Source organism: Setaria italica, chromosome V (assembly GCF_000263155.2).
Source record: "Setaria italica strain Yugu1 chromosome V, Setaria_italica_v2.0, whole genome shotgun sequence".
Lineage (NCBI taxonomy): Eukaryota > Viridiplantae > Streptophyta > Magnoliopsida > Poales > Poaceae > Setaria > Setaria italica.
Window position 1 is genome coordinate 2,641,004 of NC_028454.1, and position 12,930 is coordinate 2,653,933.

At 42.7% G+C, this 12,930-nt stretch overlaps 1 protein-coding gene across 1 annotated transcript; it reads right to left on the reverse strand.

Moving 5' to 3' along the window:
* Positions 1–449: 449 nt before the first annotated feature.
* On the reverse strand, positions 450–7,477 carry LOC101762459 (homeobox protein knotted-1-like 1). The gene is made up of 5 exons (XM_004967504.2): positions 6,963–7,477; positions 6,739–6,855; positions 6,435–6,585; positions 1,043–1,293; positions 450–965 (listed from the first exon to the last, which is right to left on the reverse strand). The coding sequence occupies exons 1-5, from the start codon at positions 7,140–7,142 to the stop codon at positions 777–779; spliced, it is 888 nt and encodes a 295-aa protein (XP_004967561.1). The 5' UTR covers positions 7,143–7,477; the 3' UTR covers positions 450–776.
* Between the last annotated feature and the right edge of the window lie 5,453 nt (positions 7,478–12,930).

Below are 12,930 nucleotides of genomic sequence, written 5' to 3' on the forward strand. Positions count from 1 at the left end.
ATGACATGATCCTTGGAATGGATTGGCTTAAAAAGCATTAGTCCGATTAGCACAAAATTTAGTGGCCTCACCGGTCATCCAAACGACATTTTCCAAAGCGAGGTGAACAATTTTTAAACCTGTATTTTACATCGGTTTAGATATCAAAAGTTCAAAACCAATCCCTCCAAACATCATGCGCCAGGTTGCATTAGCATGTTATGTGTTTTGCCCTGTGCTGTACATTCCCCTGCTATACAAGTGCGTAACTTATACAGCGATCCTTTTTCCTGAATTAAGTTCAGTCCTGCCTAAAATTTGCAAACCAGTAAGTAAAGCCAAATCTGTACAAGAGCAAAAGATTCTAAACAACTGACCACATTTTCATTAAACGATTTAACTGATACAGTAATTGCTAAGCATCCGAAGTCTACAAATGAAAATAAAGTACCAAAATATAGACGAACAGGAACAGCACAAGTAAATTTACCTTTATATAAGCCCTTCAGCCTATCTAACAATTAAATTGGGTAGCCAATATTACAGCCAATACATGAAACTACTAATAAAATGCTTTTGCAGGTCTCCCCAATTTGCTCGTACATACATTTTGTTTCATTAGGACGACACCATGTACACATAATCTTGCAAAATAATGAGGCAGTGGACTGATTTGATCAATTTCAGGCTGACAAATATTTATTGTCAATTTTGACCCGGCAGATTCATCATCTTCACAAGCCAGGTCATGCTACTGATTGAGTTGGCCAGTTTTCTGCCAAGAAGTGGTGGGTGGTTCAGGGTCCGATTGTGCCAGTGTCGAAGTAGAGTGTCGTCCCAGAAGATCCACCAGCAACACCCTCCATGAGCGCGAATCGCATGTCCTCCGACGGCTTCCAATGCCTCTTCCTCTGGTTGATGAACCAATTGTTGATCTGCTTTGGGTCGAGGCCGGTCATCGCTGCGAGCCTCACCTTATCTTCTTCCTGTCATAATCACAACATCGGGCAACAGTTATAGTGCATCAGGTTTTGATTGTAGAGGGAAAATATTCAGCCTCTACCGTAGGATAAGGCCAGCGGTAGTGTGTGTTCCACCACTCCAGCAACACCGTCCGTGCATCCTTTGGTAGCTTCCCTTTCTTCCGCTTCTTTAGGAACTCCGATCGAAGACGACTGAGGCATCCACTGTACTTCTTGAGCAGCATTTCCTTGAGCTCATGGTCAGCTAAGCGGGAGCTGTGTTCTTGCCCTATGTCTGGCACATCAGTGTCCCCTGAGCATTGCTCATCCTCAGAGGACCCCATCATGTCATCTAGAATGAAAGGATCAAGTCAGAAATAAATCACTTACAAGACATCTAGGCATCCACATATCACCTGAAAGTATTTGCAAATAGGTTGAGTTACTAGAGTCTGGAATTGCCTCAATATGAATCCGTGGAAGAAACTAAGTTGTATGCATGTTGCGGTAGGGATCACATAAACATAACATAATTTGTATACCTAATATCAAACTGCCACATGCTAGCTACTCCTGGTTTTGGAGCACAAATGATCCACCCATGATGTTCTCAATTTCTGATACTTCAGCTTGATTCTAACAGACACATGGTGAGAAGACTTTTTCCTATGTTATAAAACCGCTTATTAATTTGGGAGAATTATGTGAAATCTTATTGATATGATTGTGCAACTACCATATCTTGTTGAGCACAAAAATAGTAAAGATTTTTGCCCTGTGCCACCCAAAAAAGTGCATTTTGAACTATGCAATTCTTTATTTTCCTTGCACCCCACTCAACTAGAATCCATATATTACTTTTTTAAAAACCAATCATTGACTTAATTTTGCAAAAAAGAAGAATAGCCCTACGGTCCCACACCTTTGTCACTAACAGAAGTGTTCTTATTATTATAAAGGCATGACCAATAATGCATAGACCGCTTGCATTTTCAAATTTGATTTTTCCAGAGGTGCAGTCCAAGATAGCCAGTTTCCTATCCAAATACCTGCCAATCACCATCTCAGTTCATATGGCACAAACTTCTGCCCATATTTTCCATAATTTTCTAGGAGCCAAGAACCCATGATAAGCTTCCATTCACAACACCACGTCTGCCTTCACCTTTTCGATGTATAATCATGTTATTGCAAGCCATTCTTCTCTATAAAAAAAATTTGGTGAAAACCTGCCACTGCGACTGCCATACATCATAATCATGTTATCATGGGGTCTACACTGATTGAGGTCTGGTTCTATGTATAAATATGGATGTTGTTGGTTTTGTCTTTGTAGAGCTATCAACTTTGTAATTTCTTCTTGAGAACTACAGAAAATTGTTTTTATCCCTAAGGTCAATAGTTTAGGGCCTTTAGGCCCCTTTTAGAACAAAGGAAAAACATAGAAAGTTAGAGGATTCCAACCTAATAGTAAAAAGGGCGTGTTTGGACGCTGCCGCCGAATGCCGAGCCGCAGCTGCGGCCGCACCGCAAGGGCAGCGGATGAATCGTCCGCCACACTTTTGGCGTGCTGCAGCAGGCAAAATGAATTAGCTTGCTCTAGCAGCGGTTCGGCGTGCCTAAGCCACGGCGTGAGCCAAATGCAGGTGCTGGTGCTTCAGTTGTGGCGAGATGAGCTGTGGCGCGATGCGGTCAAGAACCAAACGTGCCCAAATTCCTATACGCCCCTTTAGAACTAAGGATTGCACCTTATGATATTACTATGGATTTCTAAGGATGACAGGCATGGATCCATAGGAATTTTGCAGGAAATCTAACATGAGGTTGAACCTCATAAAATTATCGACCCTCTCTCCGAATTTCCATGTTTTCATGTGTTCATGTGCAAAAGTTTCTTTACGAACCAGGCAGAAGTGTTGCGTGCAAAAGTTTCATCGGATACTTTCCTACATTTCGAAATCCTATAAGACCGTGTTTTCTTTCCTCCAAAATCTCTATCAAATGAGACATCCCATAGGAATTTCATAAGGGCCACATAGGGAAAATTCCTATCCTATAGGATCTAGATCCTACAAAATTCCATAGCTCTACTTGTTTTCCAAGGCTTATATTCTTTTTATCTCATACACACAGATAAGTTAATAAGATCTATCTCTATGCCCGAAAACAGGATGTATTAGCATTTTCACCCAGCATCAAATTTCCAGAAACACATCGTAATAACCAAACAAGGATGCACCCACCCACATGATCTAGTCACGGACACACATGAATTTGGTCGCATTACATGTGCTCAACATGCTGAAAATTCACAAAGAAGATGAGTTTATCTAGGGTGAAAGAATTTAGACTTTCGTCCATTTTATTTTCTTTTGTCTCAATGTACAAATCACACAGAAGCTTGCCCTCCTTATAAAGACTTGATGGCACAAGAGACTAACATCTACATCCAACATGAACTTTGAACCTACTATGGTTGTATACGCGCGCAAGTATATACACTAAGTTCCAATTTTGAACGTGGAGCCAAAATTATCAATTATTGGTAAATGGAGGGAATACATGCAGTACAATATTTTTTGAAAAGACTGAACTTAAGTACATGGCGCGCGCGCACACACATACATGTGTGTGTGTGTGTGAGAGAGAGAGAGAGAGAGATAATGGGCTACTAGGTTCACAGTGCATCAGTATTACAACTTTGCAGATACGTTATAATATCATTTTCTACCTAACCTTCTTAGGATGTACAAAACAACCATACTCTTACTATGCTAACTTATAAGTATATATGGACAACAAATTCTTGTTCTTTGCACATTATTTGACATTATTGTATGGATAACCTTTGTGCATTAATCATGTGATTCAAGATTGATGGAGACACTGCTCCCCTTATGTAGCATCAAATATTCAAATAACTGAATATTAGTATTTTTTTTTCTCAATTCCCAAACCACATGGTACAATTTCATCATGGTTAAGAAGGCAGATAATTTCAATGTTTCAGAACGGATGTAAAAAAAATAAAAAAGCATGAATCATGGTGGAAAAACAAGTTAAGTTGCAGATCAGCTCAAGCAAGAAGTTTAAATGTCATATTGGTTTTCAATCATTCTATGGCAATCAAACAAATGCATGCTCAAGATGAGAATCTTATGGTTGATAGCCATGTGCGTATATCCTATTATTATGAAACAAAAATCAATGTACCAGAAGATAAGTCTTACAACCTGCAGAAAGTTGGATCTAAGGCCTTGTTTAGTTGGGGAATTTGGGAGGTGCCAAATTACTGTTACAGCACTGTAGCACACTGTAGCGTTTCGTTTGTATTTGTGAATTATTGTCCAAATATTGACTAATTAGGCTCAAAAGATTCGTCTCGCAAAGTACAACAAAACTGTGCAATTAGTTTTTAATTTCATCTACATTTAGTACTCCATGCATGTACCGCAAGTTTGATGTGATGGGGAATCTTCTTTTTGCATAGTGTCAAAGTTGGGAGTTGGGAGTAACTAAACATGGCCTAAACGTCGACGATGTTGCATCAGTTAATGGGCACCACAAGGTCTTGTCAAGTCAAAACATAGCATTGCTTTGTTTCCTAGTAAAATATTCGGTACCCAAAATATTGCAACGAAGAACCCAAGGCAACCAATAGACTAGCATGCACAGAACATTATTTTCATTTATTATACAACCTGCAGCTCTTCTGACGTTCTGACTAAGGATTTGACGGGACCTTGTTAAAATCTTCTAATAGTCGTGTCACATAGAAAATATTCGGATGTTAATTAGAAGAACTAAACATGTGTTAATTATAAAACTAATTACACAGATGGAGGCTAATTCACGATACGAATCTATTAAATCTAATTAATCCATCATTAACACATGTTTACTGTAGCACCATATTGTCAAATCATGGACTAATTAGGATTAATAGATTCGTCTCGCAAATTAGCCTCCATCTATGCAATTGGTTTTGTAATTAGTCTATGTTTAATACTCCTAATTAGTATCTAAACATTCGATGTGACAGGAGCTTTAGGAGCTCCTAAAGAACCAAACACCCTCTTAGTCCAATATAGTAATAAGTTCACTAAAGTAATAATACCTTCAGTAGTCTTGTACTAATCCTGATAAATAATGCTGCATTGGATGCTGCATCGAATGTGTCTGCTGCATCGAATGTGTCCCATACATCATCAGAGAACATGTCCAGTGAGGTTTCAAGTTTCATAGGTGTTTTAGAATCCACATGACCGATTCGAAACTGATCGAGTTACTGAGGTAGAAAAAAAAATCGTGCTTTTATTGTGGGAAAGAAAGAAAGTGCATTGTTATCTCCATAAAATAGTGGATCTCCACCCTAGTCATAGCAGAGTTAGCACTAATACCATTTCACTAAAAGAGTGAGTAAATATCGACGCCGTAATAATAATATAAAATACAAACCACGGAACGAAAAGAATCCGCACCACCGGAAATTACCACTACCGTGATGATATGATATGTCTTGTCAAAGTACAACCACCGAATCCGGCAAGAGATCTCCTAAGCACGAGCTAGCTCTAAAACAAAACCTTTTTTCCTCACAAAAAATTTCTCCACTCAGGGGTGTTTGGGAACACCCTGTTAAAGTTTAACACCTATCACATCGGATGTTTGGATGCTAATTAGAAGTATTAAACATAGGTTAATTACAAAACTAATTGCACAGATGGAGTATAATTCGCGAGACGAATCTATTAAGCCTAATTAGTCCATGATTTGACAATGTGGTGCTACAGTAACCATTTGCTAATGATGGATTAATTAGGCTTAATAGATTCGTCTCGCAAATTAGCACAGGGTTCTGCAATTAGTTTTATAATTAGCTCATGTTTAGTGCACCTAATTAGTATCCGAACATCCGATGTGACACTGTTAAAGTTTAACACCTCGTATCCAAACACCCCCCTCTCAGTCCTCTGGTTAAACCCGCATCCTGCATGCAGCAAAGCCAGACTAAGGTTCTGGCACTGGGCAGCAGCAAGGCCAACCAATCCAAGCAACCTCACTCCCCACGACGCTTCTCTCAAGTTCCATCACACAGCCTATAGCTACTAAAGCCTAGAGAGAGAGAGGGATGCACGGTAGAGAGATAAGGAGGCTAGATAGAGAGAAAGAGGAGGAAGGCTACAATCTTGGACAAAACCCTACACAAGCACCCTCCCAGCTCTGACACCCCTGCACCCCATTTGCATGGACACGATTTGACCCTTCAGCAAGAACACGCGCACACGCATGCATCTTTTGATAACCGCACACGGCAACAAAATGCACGCTCACTCACAAAAACCAGCGTGCAACGCGATGTATCCTCTGGAATACTATGTGCTCTTTGCAATAGTAACATGTGCCACCATGGACGTGTATGGATGCGTGCGTGCGTGCGTGCGAATTTTTTTAGCTAGGCCACAGATCGATCGATGCGCGGGGTTTCCTCACCGGAGTGCGTGGCGGTCGTCGCCGCCGGCGAGCTGCCGCCGCTGCAGAGGTTGCTGAGCTGCGCCTGGATGCTGCTCAGGAACGACGCGGCCTCGTCGAACGGCCGCGACAGCTCCTCCTTGTACCGCACCAGCACCCGGCAGTACGCGTCCTGGAAATCGCACGCGCGCGCGTGCACATGTAATAACAGACGATTAGGAGCAAATCGCGCAGCAAATCCAGCGTTCGCCGCAGAAATTACGCGGCTAATTCTCCCTCTATTTATATAGATATATATATACACGACGCTGACCCAAGAGCAGACCATGAACTCGTCGAGCTCGGGATCGACGCCGATCTCCGCGGCGCCGGAGCCGGGGCCGGCGCGCCCCTCCCGGCTGACCTCCTCCAGCAGCGACGCCACCTGCGGTGGCGCTCCCACCTGGAAATCAAGAAACCACGTAGCGCGGAGAAGCATCGATGAATTCTTGGCATGCACAGCTAGCCCGCAAGATCTCTCTGCACGTAGTAGCTAGACGCAGCACGCACCTTGCGGCACTCGATGTAGGCGGAGAGGAGGGAGGGGTAGCGCGGGTGGCTGGCGATCTGCGCCTTCATGAGCTCCGTCAGATCCGACGGCGCCGGCCCGCCGACGCCGGCGACGGACGCCTCGCTCACCGCGCCGCCGACCCGCGAGATCCCGGGGTGGATGCTGTACAGATCCTCCATGGAGGCGGCGGCCGCAGCAGCAGCTCACCTGTGCATCACCACTATGCACACGCCTGCGGCTGCTGTGTGCGCACAAGTGGAAATCTAGTACGCCACTGTAGTGAATGAATGATCCTCGTGCTGCGCTGGGGTTCCAAGAAAGTGAAGGGGGGCAGGAAGGCAGACGCTTATGGGGAATTTAGCAGCTGCTTGCACTGCAGATGGAGAAGCTGCAGGTGCAGCAGGAGCAGGAAAAGCTTGTGATATCTGCAGAGGGATACTACTACATGGGAGGCAAGGAGAGAGATGAGAAGAGATTGGGAAAGGGAGGGTGGAGTATTCTATGTGGAAAAGGGGAAGGCTGGGAGGGGTGAGGTATTTGACTGTATTTTTCTTGGAGACAGATTGGGAAGGTTGTTATCGTATTATTGATTTGTTAATTTGCATGGTTGGACCCTTGTGTGTGCTGGGATTTGGAGGGATACCCTCTAGAAGCATGGTGCTGATCACCTCTCAAGTTAAATATGGTTTTCTCCCATGGGATATCTCCCCCCATTCCCCCAACAGGTAGCTCTTTTACAACCTAATCATTAACCTTTGTTTAATCATAATATTTGCTAAAATATTGTAAACTTGTTTCATTCCATATCTAGATAGATATAGATATCTTATTTTGGAAGAATAATTGAGGAAGGAGCCCAACCTGCTCCCTGTTCTTTAAGAATTGCAATGTAGTCTCAAGTGCAAGGGGGAAAGCCCCAAGGTGAGGTTGCCATGTTATAGGCCCCGTCTGTTTCCGCTTATAAGCAGTTTATCGGTGGAAATAAGTGAGAATTCCGCCAAATGTTTTTCTTATTTCTACCAATTCTGGTTTACGTGGTAAGCCGCTTCAGAGATTTGAACTATGAGAAACGAAAAGTGAGAAGCGAGAAAATCTTCGCTTAGATTATAATCCAAGCGTAGCTAGGAGAAGTGTATCCAAACAGGACCTAAGCTGCTAGCTTAATTTTCCATTCATTTATATTCTTTCTATGAATCAATTCCTGCGTGTGACTTTATACATCCTAACATCTAGATATCTTCAGTGGAGTCTTGGTTTGCACAATTCAAATCTAAAGACCACAATATCCTTCTATTCCACGTGGAAAGTTTTTCCTTAAATAAAACTTCAAATATATGTTCTTTGGGTTAATTGCGTGGAGTATTTATATAAAAATGGCGACACTGCTCTAATTTCCATCTTCACTCCAGATTAGAAATGAAGTAGTTTTCCAAAAATGAAACAAAATGGGCCCTTCAGATTGGAAAAAGAAGTAGTTTTTTTTTCAAACCTGAAACAAAATGTGTCCTCCAAACACATATTGCGTACTATCCACAAGTTATTGGGTCAATCTAGAGATGCCCACTTCAGGAAAGCTAGAGCTCCGCCACACACATATATTTGTTTTCATTTCCACGAAACAAATAGTTTGATTTTAAACTTCATGACCCTATGAGCATAAAAAAAAAATAATTCCACATTGACCTAAGCAAAACATGGCTCGGGCGAGGCAAAAAGCATGAAATGGTTCCGGGCAGAAAAAAAAAACATGTCTAGGCCCGCCCCACGGACAAACATCAAGCTAGATTTTTTAGGCTTCTTTCAGGTCGCCCTTTTAGTGTAAAGTTAATGGAAATAACTAGAGGACCAGGTAAAAGTTTTTAAACCTAACCATCAACATGAATAATTACATAAAAAATGGTATCACTAGAACCATCGCTAGAACCTTTTTCATATTATGTAGTTTTTTATTTGAAAATACTAGTCAAAATGCTAAATTATTGACTACTATATTTGTATTGTAGGCTTGTAGCTGACTTATATCTGCTACCAACTAGAGGGAGTACGGAACATGTTTAACATTAGCAAATAGCAACAGATCGCCACTACACCTTTGTCCTCAGTAAAAGTTAATAAGGAAAACTTAAATGCATAGTGTATTGTACATCATAAATGCCTTAACTAGTTACCTTGTCATAAACATCATATATTTAGAAAATTAAACAGAGCTAGTACATCATAAAAAGTGTGCATTGCTAAGGGGTGTTTGGATACGAGGTGCCAAACTTTAGCAGGGTCACATCGGATGTTCGGATGCTAATTAGAAGGACTAAACATAAGCTAATTACAAAACTAATTGCACAGATGTAGTCTAATTCGCAAGACGAATCTATTAAGGCTAATTAATCCATCATTAGCAAATGGTTACTGTAGCACCACATTGTCAAATCATGGACTAATTAGGCTTAATAGATTCGTCTTGCGAATTAGACTCCATCTGTGCAATTAGTTTTTTAATTAGACTATATTTAATACTTCTAATTAGTATCCAAACATCCGATATGACAGGTGTTAAAGCTTAACACGGTGTTCCTAACCAACCCCTAATTTTAAGTTGGCAAGACTAGACTATGGCCCCACCCCAGGCAGAGTTTGTGAGCCGTGTAATAGGCGTGTCAAAGGTCGACGCTGCGCCATTACGAAATAGTCACTTCCGTGATTACTCGAGTCTGTCCTCAATTTCTAATCCCTTGCCAGCTTAGGGTGAGTCAGCGGCTAGGTCCGATATCTCCTTTACGACCTTCCTCGATATATACCTCCTTAAAAGTAGTTTCTCCTCTCGGTTCAGGGAAAATAAGAAAAGTTTCATTAATAATTCCATACCACTCGGGCTGTGCTTTCCGAACAGTTGGGTTATCGTAAGACGTTGATCGAGGAAAATCGAATTGTTAGGTATGCCTATGGGGGTTCCCATTTTCTTCGGCTCTCTCCGGTTTCAGTGATCCTGATGTCGAGGGTGGGGCGGCCTACTTTCAACCTCCATGGAGTCGGGTCCGCTTAACCGATGTGGAGGATTGTACTCCTACTCCCGGGCTGGCTAGTGTAACGAAAAGACATAGCTATGCGGGATAAATTTTTCCGTCAGTTGTAAAATTATTTATCAATTTATTTATATAGCCTTTTCAGGTAATATATAGATCACTCCCACTCTAACTCGACTAATTGGCTTTGTTCTCTAAAATAATCTGAAAGATTTGCGGCATAGGAAGAAATACAATAGGCCAGCACAAGAAGATAAACTTCGAGATGAGTTAGGCGCTCCTAAAATTCCTGTCACATTGAACGTTTAGATATAATTAAGAGTATTAAACATAGACTAATTACAAAACCAATTGCACATATGGAATCTAATCTGCGAGACGAATCTATTAAGCCTAATTAGTTCATGATTTGACAATGTGGTGCTATAGTAAACATATGCTAATGATAAATTAATTAGGCTTAATAGATTTGTATCGTGAATTAGCCTCCATCTGTGTAATTAGTTTTATAATTAACTCATGTTTAGTCTTTCTAATTAGCCTCCGAATATTCGATGTGATATGAATTTTAGTCCGGACTAAAATCTAAACACCCCCTACACGAGTTTATCTAGATGCATCCTGGTAGCAGTAGCACATGGCACTGTGAGTAGGGGCTACTGTTGGACTCGTACCCTACACACAGTGGGTAAGCCGACCGGTGCATGCATGGTTACGCCAATCATGCTCCTCCTAACACGTCGTATCAAGCTAGCCCGCTTGACATGATGACATGGTCGTCGCTCGGTCTCCACTCCACGGGATCAAATTAATTTCGGAACATGCACACGGCCGTCGTGAACTTACGGCGTCTCCCGCATTATCAGAGCGCGGAGAGGAACCGAGTGGATTTGTTTGAGTTTCTGCTTTAAAGCTTTTGACTGGAAAGGTATCTTTCTGAAATCTAACTTTTTAGTTCCTGATTTTTTTCTATTAACTTTTGTAATAAATTTTTATCTTCTCAGCACACTAAAAGTTGGAAAAATCTCGTCTCAGTTAGCTTTTTAGCTTTCAATTCACTTCCTCCTAAGCTAGCTTTCCAACTTTTCGAAAACCAGACTATTTGTTTCAACTTTCCAACTTCTGGTTGGAGGAAGCCGAAAAGCTAACCCGATAACCTGAAACAAACACAAACACAAACAGGCTGACTACCCGAGAGGGTGGTACTGTGCCGCACAGACGCACAGTGACCGTGCTTTCCCAAATGGGAGCGCCTCGATGATGGGTAGGCCCGAGATGGCCTCGCGGCCCACATGTCGGTGGGTGGTGGGGGGCGCCCGCATTTACAGCCGTCCCGTCGCCAGTGAGGCCGACGTGACGGCCGGCCACATGCCGGCCGGTTGTTGGCTACTTGCCTGGCCTCGTAGAGCTCTGCGCCTTTGCCTTTGCCTTGTCGCTCCTTTTTAACCCGTGGGAAATTTCGCGGTGACCGTCGCAGCAGGCGCCTCTGATTTTATGGTTAGGCAACGGGAGGTGAAATGACATCTACTAGTGGTACCTGGGTTAATGATCAACAAGGGTAGCCTCGCGTGCTTACACTTCTCGCCATGTAGGAGTAAGTATTTAGGTTAGGCAACGATTGGACGTTCACTTACCGTGCTCTATCCGCTTTCGTATGTTTAGTCACCGTCACTCCACAAAGTCCAGATGCAGGTGTTTCAAAAGAGCTATCGTTTATATAATTTTTCAATAGTGGAGTCAATATTTTGGTCATGCGTGCACCAAACCAAACCGTCGACTCAAGATGTGCACATGCATAACATTTTGTCACTCTATCGATCAGGTCGGATGTTGCTTTTTATTATTGATGTCTCATCTCGTGTGGGAGCTAGAGAGAGAAAGTATCATCAGGGGAGGATATAAAAATCCACTATGCTTCACATTAGCAATCTCCAACGCCCAACCTCACCACGGATGCTCATGAGGTGTCTCGCTCATTCACGTATCCCACACACTACCCTAATCAAACCACCTCCCGTGACCTTTGCATCTTAAGCTCCGTTGAGATAGGGATTAAAGTTTAGTCTCTGTCGTATGGAATGTTTAGTATTAAATATAGATTAATTATAAAATCAATTATATAAATGAAAGTTAATTCGCGAAACGAATCTATTAAATTTAATTAGTCTATAATTTGACCATGTGATGCTACATTAAATATGTGCTAATCAGGATTCATTAGATTGTCTCGACAATTAGCCACGACTTATGCAATTAATTTTATAATTAGTTCACGTTTAGTCAGTCCTTCTAATTGGTATCGTAGATCCGAACTAAAAAAATTTAATCTTCCGTAACTTAAAACAGCAGTGAAATATCCATCATCACCCCTCTATCCAACATCATCATCCCTCGAGGGGACACAATAATTTTGAACCGCACGCCGACATGACCATGCATGCATGGACAGAGCAGGACGTACGCCGCGCGTATGTGGCCGGCCTCTGGGTCTGGGCACCGCAAAGGCAGAGGTACGGTCTACCACTACCACCAAACGTACCACGGCTGCATAGCCTGCATGCGAGTGGCTGCATGTACCAGCCCAGCCGTGCCCGGGCACCACCCACGGCGCAACGCAACCGTGCGTCGTCCGTGCCTCTCTTCCCAAACGTGCCTCAGCTGACGGTCTCAAGGCTCGGAACAGTACGTCATGGCTGGGAGGAGGCGGAGGACCACAAAACGGCCGGTCAGCTACCGTTGCAGTCGAGCCTGGAGCTGGACCACAACACAAGCGGCTTCCTCGGACGCAGCGGCCGCCGGGGGAACACAGCAAAAGCAGGTGCATTCAGATCTCCAGTCCGGGTATTTTGCAGTCAGGCCATACGAGGACCACCCGCTTTCCCTCTTCTAGAATCAGAGAAGAGAGGGAGCGCATCGCAATTACCTCATGAAAGAGGGCAGATAAACT

Excerpts from the sequence above, each read along its gene's own strand:
- LOC101762459 (XM_004967504.2), bottom strand. The coding sequence starts at position 7,142 with ATGGAGGATCTGTACAGCATCCACCCCGGGATCTCGCGGGTCGGCGGC. Across the intron at positions 6,856-6,962 it reads CCTACATCGAGTGCCGCAAG|GTGGGAGCGCCACCGCAGGT; the intron begins GTGCGTGCTGCG and ends CTTGATTTCCAG. Across the intron at positions 6,586-6,738 it reads CCGAGCTCGACGAGTTCATG|GACGCGTACTGCCGGGTGCT; the intron begins GTCTGCTCTTGG and ends TGCGATTTCCAG.